This window comes from Sceloporus undulatus, chromosome 4 (assembly GCF_019175285.1).
Source record: "Sceloporus undulatus isolate JIND9_A2432 ecotype Alabama chromosome 4, SceUnd_v1.1, whole genome shotgun sequence".
Lineage (NCBI taxonomy): Eukaryota > Metazoa > Chordata > Lepidosauria > Squamata > Phrynosomatidae > Sceloporus > Sceloporus undulatus.
The window spans coordinates 120,805,576-120,827,783 of NC_056525.1; the positions used below are offsets into that span (position 1 = coordinate 120,805,576).

The 22,208-nt window shown below is 40.0% G+C and overlaps 1 protein-coding gene across 1 annotated transcript in view; it reads right to left on the minus strand.

Annotated features, from left to right (window-relative positions):
* Positions 1–22,208, minus strand: part of LAMC1 (laminin subunit gamma 1) — a 133,221-nt gene that overhangs the window by 29,008 nt on the left and 82,005 nt on the right. The window contains exons 5-14 of the mRNA XM_042462566.1: positions 18,552–18,740; positions 15,301–15,418; positions 15,076–15,174; positions 13,653–13,789; positions 12,028–12,150; positions 11,723–11,912; positions 10,202–10,314; positions 6,207–6,428; positions 5,387–5,575; positions 1,400–1,645 (exon numbers count right to left, since the gene is read on the minus strand). Coding sequence (XP_042318500.1) covers positions 1,400–1,645; positions 5,387–5,575; positions 6,207–6,428; positions 10,202–10,314; positions 11,723–11,912; positions 12,028–12,150; positions 13,653–13,789; positions 15,076–15,174; positions 15,301–15,418; positions 18,552–18,740 — 1,626 coding nt within the window. The remainder of the gene's footprint in view (positions 1–1,399; positions 1,646–5,386; positions 5,576–6,206; positions 6,429–10,201; positions 10,315–11,722; positions 11,913–12,027; positions 12,151–13,652; positions 13,790–15,075; positions 15,175–15,300; positions 15,419–18,551; positions 18,741–22,208) is intronic.

A 22,208-nucleotide genomic window follows, 5' to 3' on the forward strand; every position in this document is an offset into this window, starting at 1 on the left:
CTGTATCATGTTGAAATGATGACATTTACTGTCTTATATCAATTACTGTTACTTACTTTTGCCTACACTCCACTGTCTAAGACAAGGGAATACATCATGCCTGATAGAAGAATGAGTCCTGTTTCGTGTAATACTGGTAGACTAGATAGGACTGACAAATTGCTGGGAATATGAGCAGAATAGCACATGGAATCATATCACACTTCCACCTCTAGTTTTCCATCACACATAGAATAGTTATGTCAAGCTTCTGTGAGGTTAACACTTCCAAGGATTAGGATGTGTGTGCATCCATTAGGCCTGTAGATATTTCACAGTAAGAAGACTTGTTTTTTTAATGAAGCAAATACACTCAAAAGACCTGTGACCACGGCTGTGGTGGCAACAGTGGAGTCTAAACCAGTGGTCCCCAAACTTTTTTAGGCTACTGCTCCCTTGCCTCTTGGGTGACAACACTAGTATCCCCGCTCCACCAACACTAATTTCTTGATATTAAATATATTACTCTAAACAAATTCAGAACAACCAGTCATGGTCACTGCTCCCTTTGTACTCAGTCACTTTAAGAACATCAACTGAGCAGCTGGATGGGCATCAACTGAGAAGCTTCTCACCCATACCAGCCTTGTGGCAAAGATCAGCACAAGCAAAAGGCTTTTTAGTTGCTGCTCCCTTATCTGTCCTGGGAGCAGTAAACAATCATTTGGCTGAGCAACAACTGAGAAGCCTCTTGCCTGTGCCAGTCTTTGCAATCCACAAGGCTGTGCGGTGTTTTAAAGGGACCCTGGAAAGAGACGTTTCATGCAACTCTCAACCCTACCATGGTCTTAAAGGCCACTGGCTCCCCTTGTCTTTCTTATGACCCATACTGAAAGCCCCCCTCTGCTGTCCTCTTTTCCTCCACCACCTTTAGGGGAGCATTAATGCCCCTTTGGAAATCACTAGTCTAAATCTTTCTTTAGAAAAGATACTGACTCCTAGTGCATGGAAGGAATAGTACTTGGGCTGAAATCCTGTTCTTTAGTCCTAGGTAGAGCAATTCAATAGATCTACCCTAAATGGTATTAAAGAGCATTTAGGTCTTGGTATTTTAGACCACTGGACTGTACAAAGAGCATACAGGGGTACCCCGGGTTACGAAATAAATTCGTTCCGCCGCCGCTTTCGTAACCCGGAATACTTCGTAAGGCGAAAAAGCCATAGGCGCTAATGGGGAAAAGCCGCGATTTCGTGTGAAATAGCGCCGAAAAGCACCAAAAATTTTTTCGTAACCCGAAATAACCTTAGTAACCCGGAACAGTTTTTTTGAATGGATTTTTTTCGTAACCCGGAAATTTCGTAAGGCGGCGCATTCGTATCCCGGGGTACCAGTGTACTAACACAGAGCAGACAAACTTACCTTTGCACTTGTCCTCTGGATTCTGAGCTAAGGGATTCCCAAAAAATCCATCTTTGCACCGGTCACAATAGAAACCAGCTGTGTTATAGATGCACTTCAGACATTCCCCTGTCAAGCGGTTGCAGTTCCCAACAGCATTAGGATCAATGTTGTCACTGCACTGGCAGATGCGGCAAAGCCTGGCAGGGCCATTCGTGCCAAGAGGGTCTCCAAAATAGCCATCGTCACACAACTCACACCTTTTACCTGCAGGGGTACAGAATTTATGGAAATTAGAAAGCAAATCGAATTCTCTCTAATGTCTTTCCTTTAAAGCACAGACTATCATGAGGCAGGCTTCTCTGTAAATACACTTATATTTCACTATATATTGTTGTTGTGTGCCTTCAAATCATTTCTGATGTATGAAGAACCTAAAGTGACCCTATCATGGGGGTTTCTTGGCAAAGCTTCTTCCAAGGGGGTTCACCTTTGCCCTCCTCTGAGGTTGAGAGACTGTGACTTCCCCAACCCAGTGGATTTCCATGGCTGAGCAGGGATTCAAATGCTGGCTCTCATCACTGCATGGTGCATACTTAATTATATCAGCATACTCAGGGGAACCCCAAGTTTTCCAGAAGTTAAAAAAAAAAAAAAGCAACTTTCAAATCCAAAGGAGCAATTGCACCCCTTGAGGCAACCCAATGAGGACTAGGCACGATCAGCAGCCACATAATGAAAGGCAATGGTATAAGATGAAAATTAGAAGAACAAATATGGGTGAGAAAGAGAGTGAGCTCTCCCTGCTGGGAACGAATCGGTAGCTGGAACCCTGAACAAGGATGAACTGCTGAACAAGGGAGGATAAAGTGTAACATGTTATTGCCAAACTCACCTGTTCATTACATTTGCATCCTGACCTTTCTCCAAGAAACTCAAGTGTAAAATTGTAAAAAGCTTCACTCTGGGAGGTAGATTAGGCCAAGAGATAATGGTTTCTCTAAGGCCAATGGGTGAGCCTTAGGGAGACATGAACCAGCACTTTCTACATCCAAGACCTATGCTCTAACCACTGGGTATCACTCTCTCTGAACATCTATTTATTTAAAAGATAGCTTGTCAAGCACTAAAAACAAACTAGGTGCTGAATGGAGATAACAGCAACCAGGGCATTCCTGCAGGGTCACAGAATAATTAAAACAATATGAGAAGAAATGAAGAGAAAAGGGAAAACTGAAAAGAAAATGAAGTCAAACTGACCATTCACAATCCAACACAGGAGAAAATTAAGCATGATGCAGCTGAAACAAATGGGATTTCATATATTTCTTTTAAAATCTTTTTTTATTGACAAAGTAGTTAAGAGATTGTTATCAGACAAGCAGATTCAAAGGACATGACAGAAGTACACAGCAGCACAGACAGACTTTGTGCGCCTTTTGAAAGATGAGAAAAAATTCATTCTGACCTGACTATAGCTGGTAGCAAATTCCAAAGATATGGGGCTGAGATGGGGAAAGCACAAAGATGAATCAGAAAAGATATATGTTATCTAACGCAAAGCAAATCTGAGGTCTGGAAAGATCAAAGAGTATAGAGAAATAAAAACTTAACTGAAGTAATATCTATATAAACTAAACACAAAGAAACATTAGAACATAACTATAGTCAAATATATAAGATCAGATTTATAATCTAAACACACACACACACACACACACACACACACACACAAATAGCACAAGGAAGAGAACTTTTAAAGTCATGACTTAGAATGACCAATCAACAGAGGATTAGTACAGGAACCAGGGTCAAGATAAGCCAGGATAAAATAAATACCAGTAGAAGATATGTTGTTGTTTTCTCATGTTTTAGTGCTTGTATTAGCAAGAAATTCAGCAGGACAGCATGAAATGTTCAGTTTCTGAAAGTTCATCTTTACGGGGGTAAAGCTTCTTCCTCTTTTCTACAGAATAGTCATTTATTTGGCTTTGTGAGACTGCCAAATTGCTATAAAACCTCACAGCCACTGAGCTGACTAGTTATGAGAATGGTCATCCAGTGGCATCACTTGGGGGCTGCGGACTGCACCAGGTGACACCCTAAAGGGGGGTGTGATACCATTGCTCCTCAAACACCTACCTTTTGGCAGAAATGGGCTGAGGCATTCATCTGCTTCCCTTTAAAATGATATAAAGGATGGTGGGAGTGGGTTGAAGCTCAGTGGGAAGAGAAGGGAGAGGCCCCTGATTTTTTTTAAATTAAAATTTCAAATGTCAAAAAGTTATGTTTGTTTTTAAAAAAAAATTAAGATTTTTTGAATTTTTTAAAAAATTATTCTTTTAACATATGTATGTAAAAACATTCAGGTTGTGCAGATGATATTGTAATTTGAAGGTATAATTTTAATTTTGCTAGTTGTTTATATCAAAACTATTAGCATTACATTCAGTGGTATATGGGAATTATGATTTATGAGTAGAGCAAAAAAAGCATTATTAAGGATTCTGTATGGTGTCAAATGGGAGGAGGTCAATGGTGTGTGGAAAGTCATCTCGGCCTCAGAGGGAGCCATCAGGCGGACCCAGCAACATCAGGGACTGCCTGAAGGAAGAGGCCCCTCCCTCCTCAACTGTCATCTCGGCCCCAGAGGGAGCCATCAGGCAGACCCAGCAACATCAGGGACGCCTGAAGGAAGAGGCCTCTCCTCCTTAACTGTCATCTCGGCCTCAGAGGGAGCCATCAGGCAGACCCAGCAACATCAGGGACTGCCTGAAGGACGAGACTTCTCCCTCCTTTAACTGTCACATTGTATTTTCTATCGCATTGCAATTTTTTATTGTACACCGCTATGATCATTGCGGAATAGCGGTCTATAAATAAAATGTATTATTATTATGTATTATTAAAGTGACACCATGAGTTACCACACTGGGTGACACCAACTGTGGTCATCTATCCATCAAGTGAAATGGAAGAAGAAAAGATGTGTAAAAAAGTGAACTTCAGAGAAATGGGAATCCAGGGCTGTATCATAGCTGTTCAGACTGATAAGAACAACAAAGGAACCACAAATGCACACCTGCAATAAATCTAACACAGAAATGTCATGCAGTGTTGCTTGGACGTGTCTGACAAGCTGCCTCAAGCACATAGACAAGTTGTGCAATTATCTGGAGGTTCCTTTCCCCTAGGATGAATCATGAGGCAGGAATAGCAAATCCTTGGAGCCCACTTCCAAACTGTCCAATAAGTCACAAAGACAGAATTGTAAAAAGTCTGGATATATATGAACTCTTCTGTCAATTCTAATGCAATTGGTGACAATAATCAAAGGGGGCAATTCCATATTCTTCATAAAATTTTCCATGAGATACTCAAGGGCATTGTGACAAAGAAAAAAAAAAGCAAATTCTACCAGGATTCACATCTGTTTTGCACTCTTGACTGTTATACAACTCCTCCTTGCCATGGGCATCTTCTTGGAACTGGAGCAGGTTAGAAACAGATTGGTATTAACAACTGCATCCAGTTCATTAATTTGACTATGTAAATCAAGTATAGGAAAGGTTTGGACTCTGGATATTTTGGGCTACATAATTCCATCATCCCTTATCACTAGCCATGCTATCTTGGGCTTCTGGAAAATTAAATACTTAAGGGCCAAAGACTCCTTGTGTCAAACTCCTGGGCTTCATTATGCTCTTGGTCCACAGGAAGACTGTTCTCTTTCTAATTCCCTGAATCTGACACATCTTTCCATCTTGGCTGCAATACATGATTGTTTACTGTTAATACTGGAAAGCCATTAAAAGACTTTTCTATTGACAAATCTTACATTAATGAGCAACCCTATGAATGCAGTTATCATAACCCTGTAGTTCATACATTAGTTTAAAACTGCCTAGGGAATTGTTTGACCATTTCCCCCTCATTTCCTTACCATTCATTACAGCAACCCTCTGGCAAGCAGCATGTACCTGTACAACAACATGTAAAGTGGCATACCTGTGGTACCAGCTGGACAATTGGTGCACACCACCTCCTTAGTTTTTGGTACAATGGCACAGCTCGAACCTCCTGGACACGGACATGGCTGGCAATCCGAAGAAGTGCCTGTGGTAGCGTCCCCATAATAGCCGTCGCTGCATTTCTCACAGTGAGGACCAGCTGTGTTGTCCCTGCAGTCACAGGCTCCTGGATTAGACAGGGAAAAGAGGGAGATTTGTTCCTCAGCATGATGCAGCTGCATGGGTAATTGTCTTACAGTAATTGCTCCTGTCCCAGCATATTTGCCAGCATGTGGTCTGATCCAAAAACATTGTATGCTGATGACTTACACACTGAGAGAGGACAGTGATTTCATAATGTGTTTTATTGTTCATTTTTTTAGTGACTGTTTGCCTCCTCACGAATACTAGGACAAGAAGCACCTATATATTCAAAAAATAAATGAATCTTATGCTTGGGATGAATTTTAACCTTGGCTGCTGAGATTATGCCTCTGTAAGGTCCCAGGAGGTGCCAGATAACTGGAAATGCTTGGGCCCAGACCAAGCACCTTCTCCTCTGTGCCACTATGGCAGACTGCCAGAAGAGGGAGCAACTGGCTTGTTTTCTGCTGTATTTAGGTACTACCCATACAACTAAGAAGGAAAATACTGCAACATTCAGTGCACTTGTTCAGTGACACAAGGAGCTATGCCTCATGAGACAGCTCTCAAGGCTTTGATTCATGCATGCATTTTACATGCAAACTTCATATTTTGTGCCTAACAACCAAGCTCAACTAGATTCAGCACCATCTGTACTGCTCATTCTTCCTTACCAGTTTCAGGGTTGCAGGTTTCGCTGTGCCCATTGCAGAAACATGGCACACATGGACTGTAGGGCCCAAGACTAGGAGTCTCTCTCCTGTAGCCTGCATCACATCGTTCACAGAACTGCCCTAGATATCCTGTGGGGCATGTGCAGCTTTCTACCCACGTTGCTGTAATTCCAGAGCCAGGCCGAGCACTCACAATAGTGACATCATCCAAGTAGCCAGCATCTGGAAGAGATGTAGAATAAATCAGGTGCAGAAAAACCTTCACAGCACCCTCAGGGAGCAAAAAACCTTGATCATATAGAGACAGAATATATACAAATTCATACACACAAAGCTGGATATATTTGTAATTTCCAATTAGTCCCAGAGTTCAGCACTCAGTTCAACATGTTTTGTTCTCACTCCTCCAAAGGAATGAACAGCAACTTGTTTTCCTAGAAGGCAGAGTGTGGGATGAGAAAGAAGGCATGATGGCAAATTTCATTTTCTAAAGTTGCCAGAGCAGATTCAGTTGCTGCTTGCACCACCTATCTTAAACTTAGTAGAACAACAAGTCTTCCTCATCACTCCTAATATCTGGCTTGTTTTCACAACAGGGAGTCCTGCTGTGCTGGGTAAACCTAAGGTTGAATGTCAAGAAAACTTCCACAAGTTATTAAATGGTAAAATGTATATTCAACAATGATTTGGTTTTTAAATGGCTCATGACTGATGGAAATACATAGTGCCAATATGCAGATTCTGTATATCCAATGCATATTTAATTGTAAAAAGATGTTTTGATCTTAAATGTAGATGTTTTAATATTTCTTCTTGATACTATGTGATCAGTATTTACAACTATGAGCTACAGATGAATATATATATATATATATATATATATATATATATATATATATATCAGATACTGAGGGGCTCTGTACGCATGTTATTATATCACATTCAGAGAGTCTAAATAATAGCAATATCTAGGAGTAGGAACAATTCTTCCAGTTGAATCTGGCTAACAACTACAACTACCAATATCTTCCTAAATAGCATACTACTTTGACATATTTACTTCAGTTACCTAAATTGCTCTTACATGCTGCAGTACACTTCTACAATCAGACCTCTATATCCATGGATTCCTTATTCACAGGTTCAAGCATCCACGGCTTGAAAATATTTTTTAAAATATACATTCAAAAAGCAAACCTTGATACTGTCATTTTCCCTCTTTGACTCTTAAGAAATCCACAGCTTGTGTCAGTGTGCACATGATACACATTCCATCCTTGCTAATGCTGTGCAGAAAAGAGGAATGGCTCACAGAGAGAAGGGAATGTGCAATTCTTATGCCGATTCCAGAATTGCAAATCTGGTCTGCAGGGAAGTAGTGTTATATCTGTACCAGGCCTGCATGGAATGCCCAGATATCAAAGTGGGTAGATGCTTTGCTTTCACTAACAGGCATGCAAGGATGGCAAACATCCAAACATCCTCCTTGTAAAAGCCCAGTGTGGGTAAAGAATGTGGTTTTTACTACCACAACATTTATTTGCACACCATTCCTTCTGCATATATGGTCAGAAAAGAACAAGGAACTGTCCCCATCATTTACAGATGGACTGGTAGATCTTTCAGTCTAATTTATAAATACACTAAGCCCTTCCAGGAAAAAAAAATCCTAGAAAAGAGAGAACTACCCTCTTCAGGTTTGACTGTCTTCTCCTTCACATGATCTTGTCTATGACAGCTACATTTAAGTAATTGTTCTGAGGAAGGGCTCTGTTTTACGTATACAGTAATTTTATGGGGCTATATGTTGATGTAAGGATGTTTACATTTTGAGTAGCAACTCTGAATCCAACTACAAACACTCCTGCAAGTTAGAAATGAGAAGAATGTTAATTACACTGTATCTTCATGAATCTCTTCTTCTCCAGTAAAGACATTTCCCTTAAATATACTTAGCTTCTCAGTGCTCCCAAAATTCCATACATTTTAAACATAGCTAGCATGAAGGTTTCTGCATTATACCAATTTAGTGTAATATTAAGGGGGGCTTCCTGGTTACCCTTATGTTTTACCTTTTTAATTCCGATATCTTCAGTACATAGGCAGTATCAGTAGGACACTGAATTGCAAATCTCTAAATTGCTAGTTCAAAACCCACCACAGACCCATTAAGAGACTACAGGCAAGTTACTCTCCTCTCATCTCAGTTTCCAACACACTAAATTTGTTATATGTAGATAATACTGATGTACTTTACATGGTAGAGAGCCAGTGTAGTATAGTGGTTTGAGTGTTGGACTAGAATACTGAGAGGCCAGAGTTCAAACCCACACTTGGCCATAGAAACCCAGTGAGTGACTTTGGGAAAGTCGCTAAGCAAAGCCCCCTCTGCGCAAATCTTGCAAAGAAAACTCTGTCATAGGTTCGCCTTAGGATAACCCATAAATCGGAAATGCCTTAAAGGCATGAAACAACAACTTTACATGACTGTCATAAGGATTTCTGAGATAATCCTTGGGAAGATTATCCCAAGATTATCTTGTGCCCTCTGGAACTGCTCCCATCCTCAGAAACTCTCTTCCATGGGAGGCTAGGCTAGACTTTCATTGGCAAGCTAAGACGTTTTTATTTAAGCAGGTGTTTGATATATAATCATATCAGCATGGTTTTTACGGAATATGTGTGTTTTAGTCATGCTTTTATATTTTGTATATTTTAATGTAATTTTATACTGTTTTAGAAGATTTTAAATGTTATGTTATTGTAATTTATTTAAAAAATCTTTTTATCTGTGAACTACCATGAGTCCCTTCTGGGAGAAAGCTGACATATAAATGAAAAAAATAAATAAGATCAATATCCAAAAGTGATATATTCAGCCCTCCATATCCATAGATTCTTTATCCACAGATTCAACCATTCATTGCTTGAAAATATTCAAAAAATATATAAATTCCAAAAAGCAAATCTTGATATTGCCATTTTATGTAAAGGCTGCCATTTTACCATGCCACTGTATTTAATGGGACTTGAGCATCCATGGATTTTGGTATCCACGAGAGGTTCTGGAACCAAACTCAGCAGATATCAAGGGCCTATTTTATAAAAGTGCTAGTTGAATCAGCATTATTATCCATTCACTACACCTTTTCCTGAGAGATTTTTACACCATTCTTTTACAGAATTTTAGCAGAATGTCTTTCACAAAGAAGGAGGCTATATAGTTTCAGAACAAGGATCTATATTTGTTTCCTGGTTCCACCCTGTTTCTGAATTGCAATAATAATGATGCCACTTGTTTACTGTCTTTCACTCAAATTCTGGGAAGAGGAGTATCTGGTTCCTTAAAAAAAGGATCAAGTGGATGTGTTCACATGGAACAATAATCTGGCGATTCTAGACAATCCTGGCGTATTCTGAGCAAGATTGTACATGCAGTCTATCTGCTCCCAATTTGCTCCTCCTTACCAGTATTAGCACTAAAAAAGCAGGGGTTGATGTTTTCGGGTTAGTCTTCTGAACCAAGTATTTTCAGCAAATTAAGATAGGATTTGTAAATCAAGAACAGGACATGGTTTATGATCCTGACTTGTAAGAGCAATGACAAAGCAGGATCCTGTTTGAATGACACACTAAAAAATAACCACCAAACCATTCTGAGATTGCCCTCTTAGTACTTATGCACCATTCAGCAACTGAGAGTTATAATAAACCACAAAATACAACATCATTCAGTTTAAATAACTAAATAAATAAATAAACAAGAGTTGCAGCAGATAAGAGAAAAGCACCAGATTTACCCCCATCCCCAAAAAACCTACCTAAAAATAAAATAAAAGACTGATGAAAGCAGGAATGTCTTTTCAGTGGGAAACCATAAGATTTGGGGGTGCAGAGATGAGTCTCTTAGAGCAAAGAGTTTCATCATATAGGTAAGTCACAGGGAAAGCTATTCCTTGTTATCCATTCAATCTCAACTATTATTGCCAACTTACTCCTCTCATTATAAGTCCCACGAATCTTTATAGCAGTTAAATTGCGGAGCAGCTTCTGGAACTCAAAAGGGGTAAGAGAAGGCCTCCAGGGATAATCTGTTGCTTCATGGAGCCTAATGGAAAGAAGAATACATTACTTTCAAATCTCTGAAGAATTTAGTTTTGCAATGGTCACGTACAGAACTCAGCCATTTGATGTTATTGTGCTGTAGCACCAGACTCTGCCAAGGCTAAGCAAAGAGGTTTGTGTGCTTGGTTTCTCTCTCTCCTTCCCGCCAGCCATGGTAACAGGGTCAGAAACAACTTCTCAATCATCCTTCTCTTCCCTGTCCCAACATCTCCCCTCCCGTCCCAACTACTGGAATTTGACAGTCTTTTAATGGGTTGCCCTTGCTAGGGACTGCCTTGCAGAACTGTAGGTTTACTGGATAAGCTTTCCAGGAAGATCTTCCAAAAACTTCCCGATCCAAAAGTGCCACAGCAACAGCAAAGCAGTCTCTCCACTACCTGGCTCCTCAAAGCACCATCAATAACAGGAAGGTGTTTAAAAATTGTTAGCCTGTGGTTTCAAAGTAAACATAGTTCTGCTGTATAATAACACTCAAAATCTACAATATTGTTATAGTTAGTTTTTATGAGTATTTTGGGCTATGTGCCCATGTTCTAGAAGAGTTTATTCCTGACGTTTCGCCAGCATATGTGACTGGCATTTTCAGAAACGATTTCTCTGATGATGGCAGCCACAGATGCTGATGAAATGTCAGGAATAAGCTCTTCTAGAATATGGCCAAATAGCCCGAAAAACCCATAAAAAACTATGGATACTGGCCATGAAAGTCTTCGACTTCACATTGTTATACTTGTTCTCAGTTATATGGTGCAGAGGGATATCTGTGTAGGCATGGCCATTTATATTTCTTGGTCATGTGGGCTCTTGAAGACAGAGTTGTAAAGTCCAGGAAATGAAATTTAAAGTCCAGTCTTGACAAAATGTAGGCCTATGAATCCAACACAGTCATTTTCTTCTTTTCTCCTGTTTGATGTTTAACAACTTTGTCTGATGCAAGAAGCCAGTGGAGCTTTGAAAGCTTGCTTCATGTATTTTGTACTTTTAGTGGTTTGAGCATTGGACGACAACTCTGAAGACCAGGGTTTGATTGCTGCTCGGCCATGAAACCCACAGGTGACCTTGGGAAAGTCATATGCTTTCAGCCTCAGAGGAAGGCAAATCTCCTCTGAACAAATCTTGCCAAGAAAACACCAAGGTAAGTTTGCCTTAGGGTCACCATAAGTTAGAAATGACATGAAGGCACACAACACACAATAAAAGTATTGCTGTTTTGTGGATTTTAGATGTTATTGTACCTTGCCCTATGGCCAACATGGCTACCCTTGAAAAGTTCTGCTGTGTTTTATTCTATGTTAAACTGTGTTTTATGTTGTGTTTGCTTCTGTGCTTTCCTCTGATCAATCATGTATTCCACCAGAAACACGCATACACACACATACACGTTGCCTTACCTGAATGTGTACTTCAGTGTGTTCTCACTGGGATAGGAATTGCCTTGAGCAATCAGAGGCACTGATACTCTCAGTCCAGCACCTTCAAGAACTATGTCCTCAGCAGAAAGGCGTGTGTCCCGCCTATCGACCCGAAAAGAGAATGTCAGGTTTTGCCCATAACTCAAGATTTGATTTCCAAGGAACTTGGCTGAAAGGAGAACAACAAAGTTCACATCCAAGTAATGGTAAAAGCAGAAAATTTAAATGCAAATAGGCTTATACAGTATTGTTATATACAAAAGTTAATTATTCGCATAATATACCTGGTGCAATGAAGTAAATGGGGAAAGGTGTGTCTGAAATCACAGATATTTCTTGAGTCTCAGTGATCCACTGAACAGAGATTTCAGAGCCATCTCGCTGTTCCGCATGCCACTCTTCCTCTCCTGATAGTCACAGAAAGAAATCATCGTATGCAAAGGATGTATTATTTCACAGTCAATGCAGCGGTTAAGAACACACTAATTGTTTTTTGTATTCTTGCATGACAACTTACCTTATATAATGTACGAGGACAGACCTGATTAGTTGGGCCACAATGGAAGCATGCATGCACAACAATAAAACAGAATTTCTGGATTAACCTAGATTATTGTGAATGGGCAGAATGGTAGTGCATGGACATCATCTGGCCCTGCTTTGCTTCTCCACTCTGATGGGCACATAAAACAAAACAAAATGGAGAATCTCTGCATGATGACCTTACTACTTGATTCCTAGTCCCTAGGGGCCTAGGGTCTGGATGTCACACAGAGCTTCTCATTTCTGATTTGATTTATCTGTTTGTGCAAAGCAGAAGCAAATGAACTCTGTACACTAGCAGGCTGCTCAAAGTAAACCACACTTACTGTCATGTGCAAATCTGAGCTGGTATAATTTTAAAATAACTGTAGTATTAAAACTAACAAAATAGCAACAACTATCCTGGCTTATAATAAGAGACTAGTATCCTGGTCCGAATGTAATGAGAAACTTTGGATTAACAAACCTGAGATAACTTTTGTGTTAAAATGCATAAAGAGAAGGGTTCACAGGAGCTCAATACTTGTACTGAGTCCAAGAAGCCATGGCTTACTGGACAGAAATAAGAAAGCTATTTTTCTGTGTTTTCATAAATTGCTCTGGTTTCCAAATAATAATTCTGAGAGTCAACATTATCCAATGCCCTCACAGATATCAGCTTTCTAATAAAGTTGCTACCATCTAGCAGCAGGCAATTTCAAATGGCATGGAGACTATACGATTGCAGGGTATAACATCAGTGATTACACAGTGGTGAAGATCTGAAAAAGAAAACGTGGTTCTTGACAGATCCTCTCAAAGGGACAACTGGCAGTGGTGCTTTTTCTTCCTGGAAGTATATGAGAACACTGGAAAAGCACAGAGATTAACTACTACTCTTTCATACAGAAATATATTTTAAAAAATTGTTACTGTATTTTGACATCAATTTGGATGAGCCACTGGGGAATAAGTAAGTTGTCTGGAACATGGAATGATCCTACATGTTTGCCAGTGAAGCTTGTGTTATACTACTAAAGAAATCTAAATAAAAAAACAGAAGGTTGCAAAATTCCATCAATTTTAGGACAGCTCCCCCCCCCCCGAGCACCTTATTAGGGTGCATAACTGGAAGGTATATCCGCCAAACGGCTTAACCAGTTTAGTATCCTGGATGTTAGCACTGAATATTAATTTGCTGCATAACCTAGTTTGGTCTTGCTTCCATTTCATTAATTAACAATATCTGCTTTTTTTTTACTAGTGTGGTCAGAACATTAAGTGTGTTACACTGTAGTAAATATGGAAAGCACCAATGTTTCTACGTTAAATGAAGATAATTTTAATGATTTATGGTATGGTTACTACCATTGTCTTATAAACTTACCACTCTGGAAACTAGAGGTAATTCTGTAGATGCTGTATCCATTGGCATTAGTGCAGACAGATGAATGCCCAAAACAAAAGCAGGGGGTACATCCCCTAGGATTACTGGAATCCAGGTTAAAAAAGCCAGGTTTGCACCTAAAAAGAAAAAACAACAACTCTGAAATGTCTAATCTAAGTACTTCTCTCCCGTTTTTATTCTGTACTCTTATATTCGTAGCTTTAGAACAGGTCAAATCCACAATACATCATACAGCCACACTAGACCATTGGGTGGAAATGCTCCACTCTTATTATTTTCCATTCATGTAAAACAATAGCTACAACCCTGAAAAATTGTTCTGAGAAGGGCATGACATAAAGCAGAAATTGGCCTGTTCGCATAGTACAGCAGGTAGACTGCTGGGTATCAAACAGGAAATCTTGGGTTCAAATTCTGACTTAAAATGGCCCTTCATTGTATAGCGCAGTTGTTTTTGCCATGGGTATATCAGTGGATAGTACTACAAGAACTGGGGCCACTCTGTACAAAAGAATATGTACACAGAGGTGACCAAATACAGTTGGCACTTCTTATACACAGATTTTTTTATATACGGATTCAAGCATCCACGGTTTGAAAATATTAAAAAAAGTATAAATTTCAAATATCAAACTTTGATTTTCCATTTTTTATAAGGGACACCATTTTGCTATGTCATTATATATATACTTGAGTGTACACTGATTTTGTTATACACAAGGGTTCTTGGAACCAAACCCCAGCATGTAACAAGGGTCCACTGTAGATGTATCTGTTGTAAGTTGTGATTGCTGTTAACCATGAAGCCACCTCTGACCACATCAATATATTTCTCTTCCCATGTCTTCACATGACCCAAACTTTCAGTACCCCAAACTTCTCCTTTCCCACAAACATGAAAGAAATTCTCTTATGAAAATTTCCTTCTGCATCTGCTAGGTCAGATGCACATCAGCTGTCTGTGAGAAGGAGGCCAAAGTGGAGATCTGTTCTCAACCAGGAAATTCACTAGGTGGCTCTCAATAAGACACTTTCTTTCATCTTACCAGACTTTAGTCAAAATAACATAGCATTGGCCAAAATATTTAGCTATGGGATCTCCTTAAAATAATAAGAAAATTCTAAAAAGGGACGATAAATTGACCAAAGTCCAACATAAAAAATCCTGACATCAATCAAGACAACATATTGTTGTTTTCTGAGTTTAATTTGTTTCCAACTGATGGCAACCTTAAGGTAATTTGATCGGAGGGCTTTCTGGTAGAATTTGTTTAGAGGGGGTTTGCTCCATGCCTTCTTCTGATGTGACTTGGCTGTGCCGAAATTCAAACCCTGGTTTCCCAGTGTCCTAGTCCAACAATCAAATCACTACATCACACTGGTTCTCACAAGACAACATTACCTCTCACAATGGAACCCCTCCACATTGTCTTTACAAGTGCAACGCCCTGTTTCCATGTTGCACTCATCTGTGCTGCCAGCAGGATTACAAGAGCACCGCCTGAAGGAAAAGAAACCCATCAGACTTGTCAGAAAAATAAGGAAACCTGGATTCAAGACTATACACTGACAGTGGATACAGCTATTCTCATCTTCACCATGGTCTATCAGGCTAATTAGCTTTTACCTGCAACCAGCCTCTGTGAGAGAGTGGAAACCAGGCTGACACCTATCACATTTGTCTCCCATCACACCAGGTTTACAACTGCACCGTCCATAGTTGTCACACTGTGTGCTAAGGGAGCCTGTAAAAACAAAGTGAAATTGGTACACTTAAAACACATGCACAAAAAATCCACATATGTTTGTTGTTCATCAATCAATGCTCTAAAGAATTAGAACAAGTCTTTATTGTATGCCGTGAAGATCCCAATAATATATTATTTCTGTAGTCTTCCAGGACTATCATGATGATACTCCAAATTAAGCAAGTCTGAAGCCAAATGTTTAACTATGTATCAAATACACAAAATGTAATCACTTTAACATTCCCAATTTAAGCTTCAGGACTTGGGCCAGCTGTTCCATTCATGCTGCAATTATATTACATTTAAATGCTCAGCATTTATATAATGCCTCTGATATTCAAGAATGTCATAAACATCTAAACAATTAGTGCTGTCCTTCTGGTTCTGACTTTCTAGCTATCTTCTCAAACTCCACTTTACTCCCAGTGCCATCTAATTTTACTTTGGGATCCTTAGGATCAAGTACCTTTTCTATCTATGCCCCTTGCCTTGTTCTCTTGTTTTGCATTTCAGACAGAAACAGTATCATACACAGACACAGGATCCCTCCCTCCACACACAAACACAAACACACTATTTAACTTTCTTTGGTCTGCATTCTATTTTTTATTTTGGCTTACCATATGACACCTCATTTTCAGGCTGGCTGAAGGAATGACCCAGAACAAGTGTATTATTCCCTCATGCCAAGGAATTTTAAAAATCAGCCAATGATTCAGTCACAAGAGGCTGAAGCTTGGATGCAGCAAGCAAAAAGAACAACCCACAAACCTTCAAAACTGCTCTCCTTTAACTTGTTAGGAGCTGTAATTCTGACAATAACACACTGCAGAAAGAGTATGGAATCCATTCAATGCAGAAAACAATTCGCTACTTCTCAAAGTTTGGGTTTAGACCACACCAGTTCAAATGCACATTCAAGTAACAGAATGCTCCATATGCAAGCAAACACATTTTTAAAATCTGGATGATAGAAAGAAATGGTTCTAGCCAAGCCATTGCCTTGACATGCTCCTTTCCAATATGGTAAAGAGTGTTTCTGTGGGCAGGATTCCACCTTCTAGCACAGACAAAATTCACTGGCCTGATAAGAACTAGGGCAAATACCACCAAAACAAATCCAAAGGTTTTCACAGAAGATGTGTACAATCCCAGTGTGCAAGAAACCACCAAGATGTCTTCATTTGTCTGCTCATTCCATTACTTTTGACCTATGGACTTCAGAGATGCAAGCTCTGAAATAATGCGGATGCTAATCTGTTAATACAGTTGCCCCTCCATTTTTGCAGACTTCAGATCTGCGACCCTTGCTTACTTGGGAGGAGCAAACAGAGGGGGTTAAAATGGGGCATGTGCCCCCATTCAAGCCAATGGGGCTTGAATATCTGCAAGTTGCCATTTTCGCGAGTGTTTGTGTGTTTCCGGAAAGGTTCCTCCATGAAAACAGAGGGCTGACTGTACAAAGTATTATTTATTTGTGAAAACGTCTATACTACTTTTCATTTTCTAAATTAAAAAAAATCCACAGTGGCATACAATAGTGAACAGATACAACAGTGAATAGATACAACAGCATATTTAACAGCAAGGCATCCATACTTGGATTAATTAAATAAAAAAGCAATATTTTTCTTTTAAAAGCTATGTTTTCTTTAAAAAAACAACTGCCACCTTCAGGCTAAACAAAACCCACAGGTTTGAAGAAGGATTAAACAAAGCAGAAGCATTTAGCAAGGAAGAGCTCTTAAATGCCTTTACCATATACAGTCAACATTCTTGTGTCTGGCCTATAATTATTTAGAAACAATTACTCAGACAAAAATATCATCTTACATCAACACACACACACACACAGTTTCTCTCTCTCTCTTTAAATATGTGCTGGCTGCCTGTGTGTCATGGAATATACTACAAGATTTTAATGCTCCTTATCAAGCCTTCTAAATTTGCCCTTGAATGACTGAGCTATCAGCCTTCATTGTTACACTGTTATACCCAGGTGCAAAGTCAAAATAGGAGTCTCATCACAGCCCTATTCTGGCGGAGAAATGCAAGTCACAGTTTAAATTGGTGTCTGAGTTTGGACACCTCATCTTAGAGGTGGAAATTACTCTGTGAACTTGGTTTTAAAACAAAGAGATTTATATACTGTATACATATTCCATCTCTCTCTGTGTGTGTGTCTCTCTGTCTCATACACACACTGAGTTAACATTCAAGTTCAAAAATCTGTTTATTGGCCAGTGAGCAAAACACAAATTAATTTAGGGAAAAACAAAGAAGGGATAAACTTATCCTGTGTGCCAAACACTGAATCCAGCCAAAAGTTTAAACTCTTCACTTCAAGAGGTAAGATGCTGTACACACCTGGTGGCACAGTGTTGAATCTTTCCAAAGATGTACCCTCTACCCCTGACACTGGGTGCTCCAACCCCACTGGCTCTTTTCCCCCTATATATCACATCTATTATGTTCACAGTCATTTTGCTGTGCTTTTAATAAAGCTAACCTAGGAGTAAGGCTTGGGAAGTTACTTAAAAAGTAACTTGCTCCCATTACACATTGCAGTGTTCAACAGGTAACCTATTCCCATTACTTGTGATGATGCTAGAAATGGAGAAAAATTTGTATTGCTTGCTGCACTGATTATTATTTTTTATTACTTCCTGGTTTTGAAAGGGAAGCCCTTAGAATAAATAAAATAATGACATGAACCTCAGATGTTTTTCTTTTTCAAAATGTAAAAATAACCATACAGTAACTTTTAAAAGTAAACAGATGCCAATAAAGTAGTTTTCTCTTCCCCTTAACCTTACATTTGGAATCCGTCTTTATTATCACCCCCCAAAGTCACTAGTTACTTTGTAATTCAATACTTCTGAGCTCTGCTTAGAGCTCACATCATACACATTATGATTTTAATTGGTACCTTTTACAAATGAGCATTAGATAGTTGCTGAAGCTGTAAGTATGCTGAGAATTTCCCCCTCCAAACCTTTCTAAATGAGGAGGAGGAGGAGGAGGAGGAGGAGGAGGAGGAGGAGGAAGAGGGTAATGACAATGACGTACTGCCATCCATGTCATCTAACAACTAAAACGCACCCAGAAATTCAGAATTCCTACTACTCACCAACAGGGTTGCAGCTGCATGGAAGACATGGTTCCTCACTACCAACACGGTAGAAATTCTCTCGGCACCTCTCACAGTTTGGTCCATCCGTGTTACCAAAGCAGCCAGTGCAGTGGCCACCATGGCCCGTAGAACGGTACAGCTCAGGATCAAAATAACACTCCTGTGATCGTCCATTGCAGTTACAGGCTGTATGTAAGGCACAAACACACATTTGTTCAATAGATTATAAAGCAGATTTCCTTTAAATCTTTTCCATTCCCACCCGCCACCAAACCAGCCTCCACAGCAATAGACTCTGAAACAAATACTATTAGGTCTATAATGTTCTAAGTCCAAAAATAAAGACTACAGTACTGTATAAAAAAATGAATAGGTCAGAAACGAAAAGAGGTTAGGGGATGGGTAAAGCACAAAGCCATTCCTGTAAGGAATGGTTTCTGCATGTTCAAAGATGACAGAGTAGGTGTTTACTCCTTCAGAAAAGACTCTGCCTTAACCATACAGAAAACAAAGACTCCTTCTACAGCATCTATTCTATATAGTACCTACAAAATAAGGAAGCATTCTATACCACTCTCTTTTTAGTGTTCAGCTTTTTAAAAAAACAACAAAAACACCAGAACACTGTGGTTTGCTCTCTTCTAGTTCACTGAGTCACCACAAATACCACCAGGCAGAGAGCACTGCAACATGTGAGTGTCCACCTCTGCCTATGGCAGAGAATTCTGGATAGTTGTTTACAGGTAGAGATATACTCTGGTCTTCAGAATTGTAATCCAACACTCAAAACCACTATGCCATGCTGGCGTAGATGGGGGGAAAGGCTAAGGGGTAGAATGGGGAGGTTCTTTAGCATGAGAGAATGGTGGCTGAAGAGAACGGCTCAGCTCCCAGGCCACCACTTGCCAAGTGACCAACAGGCCCATTCATCAGCCTGCCTTCTCAGTGTCATGCTGTGCTTGTAAAAGTTAGAATCTATGCTGGTGAGGGAATTCTGGGTGCTATAGTCCAAAAAAGTAATGTTTCCAAGCTTCTGGTGTCATCCTTCTTCAGTTCAGCTAGACTAAGGGCAAACCAAAGCAGGAGAAGACAGGAAGAGATGTATATGAATTATAGCACAAACCAGAATGGATTTGACAGGGCTTACTTGCCCTAAGAGCATGCCCATTGCTCCAGGAAGTGGAAGCAATCTGCCTTTAGAGAAAAGCTAGGCTATGGCAACTGTGCTGCAGCTGGAAAACGCTGCTGGGTTGTTGGATTTTCCACCCAGCTGCCTTTCCAGCTGTGCTAAAGTTCCTATCCTTCCCACAGCCTTCCCACACAGTTATGCTGCTCTCTGGCATGCAAACTACAAGAAAGATAACGGTGAGACCAGCCACCCACAACTGCATCCTGTTTGGGGGAGGTGGTATTTCAGCTTGCTTTTTTGCAGACAGACCTAATTGTTCATGTCTAGGACACAAAGCAGAACAAGAGTCATCAGACATCAGGTCTGCTGGGCCTTCAAATCAAATCACGGCTTCAAATAGAGAGCTGGGAACAGTGGCCATCCTGGCTGGAAGATTCTGGGAGCTAGAGCCCAAAAAGGTTACTTTTCTAAACACAGCATCCAAAGTGGGAAACAACAATGTAATCTGTAAAGGCACCTTCCATCTTTTCATGTGACGGAGTAGTACTATACATCAAGTGCAGGAGGTTAAAATGTGCTTTCAAAAATGGCATGATGTGGGCAGTTCTATCATGACAACGAAGGAAAAGCGGAATTTTCTAAAACAATGCTATAATTCACAGATAAATTGGCAGGGCAGGAGCTCACAGAAGAATCACCAAAGTGCAGAAAGCATCTCATCCTGGACTAACTTACCAAAGGAAAGTGAAAGATGCTGCATGGTGGTATTATCTGGGTTAGCCTGCTGTGATAATAATGCCTATTCACCATTCTCACCTCTGAACAGAATGAAAAGATTGCATACTTTGATGAATTAAAGCCCCTCCTGCCATCCATACTGTAATGATGGTCAGCAGAAGCTCAGGAAAAGTTCTGTTTTTATAATCAGTGAGATCTGAACACAGCATGACAGCTTAACCTATGAGTGTTTTGCAAACTGTTTGCTTCCATATAAGATTTTTACCCAACCACTCAGCCAATACTGTCTCGCAACCACTGAACCTGAGCCCTCTTTCCACTGTCCAGGATCCGTCCCCACTCCATCCCACCAGGCACGTGTTTGGCCAATGTGTAAATGAAAGATCTTATAAGGTGTGGCATGCATCCTGCAACTACAAGGGGAAAATGATAAATAGGTACAGAAGGTCATTTTAGCAGAAGTACTGTCTCTTCCTTCTGCTCTTCTTGCCTGGGAAAAGACTGTGCCAGGCATTGACCTGAAGGGCAGATACTGGATGCTGCTTCTTTCTGGAGTTTCCGGTCTGTATCGCAGAAGAGTGGACCCTTATCTGCTACTAGTCTTCCAGATGCAATAAATAAATAAATAAATAAATAAGCAAGCAAGCAAGCAAGCAACCATCTGGAACCACAGATTTTAATCTGTGCCATTCTCCTGATCCTAACCCTTCAGTGTCAGAAATCTTGGAAGTCTTAAGGACAGAAATACATGATGTAAAGAAGCACAGAGCTTTTGCCAAAGACAGCTGCAGTCCTGCATTAAGTTGCCAATCTTTCCTTCCATTATGAATACAGGGTTGCATTCTACCCTGACAACATTACACAGAGCCAATAACAGAGGAAGAAAATGCACAACATGATGTTGTCAGTAGTTAAAACAAGTTGTATTCTATACTATGGAAGACCACAGAGAGCTTGTCATTGTTCTTTCTGTAACATGTGGTTTTGTCCAAAGATAAAGGAAGACATCTGAGTGCAATAAATGTTTCACAGTTACAAACAATCTATTGAAACATTGATGGTAGACATCCTATTGTATCCAACACCACTCCCTGCTCCAAAAGCCTAGAGCAATCTTTGTACGTCACAAATATATTTGCAACGTACAAAGATATACAATTGAAGAACCACATAGATAAACAAAACAGGTATCCTAACAGACAAGAAAAAGATGTTGCTTTTGTCAAAAATATTTTGCCTCCTTTTGCAGGGAAGTTGTTCTCATATGAATAGTTCAGAAAATTAATTCCCAAGGAAGGCATGGAAGAAACAAACAACTATTGCACACAAGTACTTTTCAGACAAATAATTTAGAACAGACTTCCAACCTTCACTATGGCCCTTCTCTACTACATAGTAAGGACAGGAGTGGGTACCTTTATCCCTACAGACAATTTGGTCTACAACTCCCAGCATGGCATATGGTAATGGATGGTGGGAACTGTAGTCCCAAACCTATGAAAGGCAGCATTTCTAGCTCTGAAGAGAGGAATTGTCATGTGGCAGTCCTGAACTCAAGTGAACTCAACAAGAGACCATCTGTGAGCCCTTTATGGCTTTTATCAATCCCTCCCGCAGAAAAGGAGTCATTCTGGAATCAGTGAAATAGCACAGATGTAAGATGCCTTGGAGGAAGCAGCCTGCTCTCTTGTATCATACAGGATGTTGTAAAATTCTGCATACCAAGACTAATTTTGATGGGCACATCTCACATTAATGTCTTCCAGCCCTGTGGCTAGGGAAAGCTT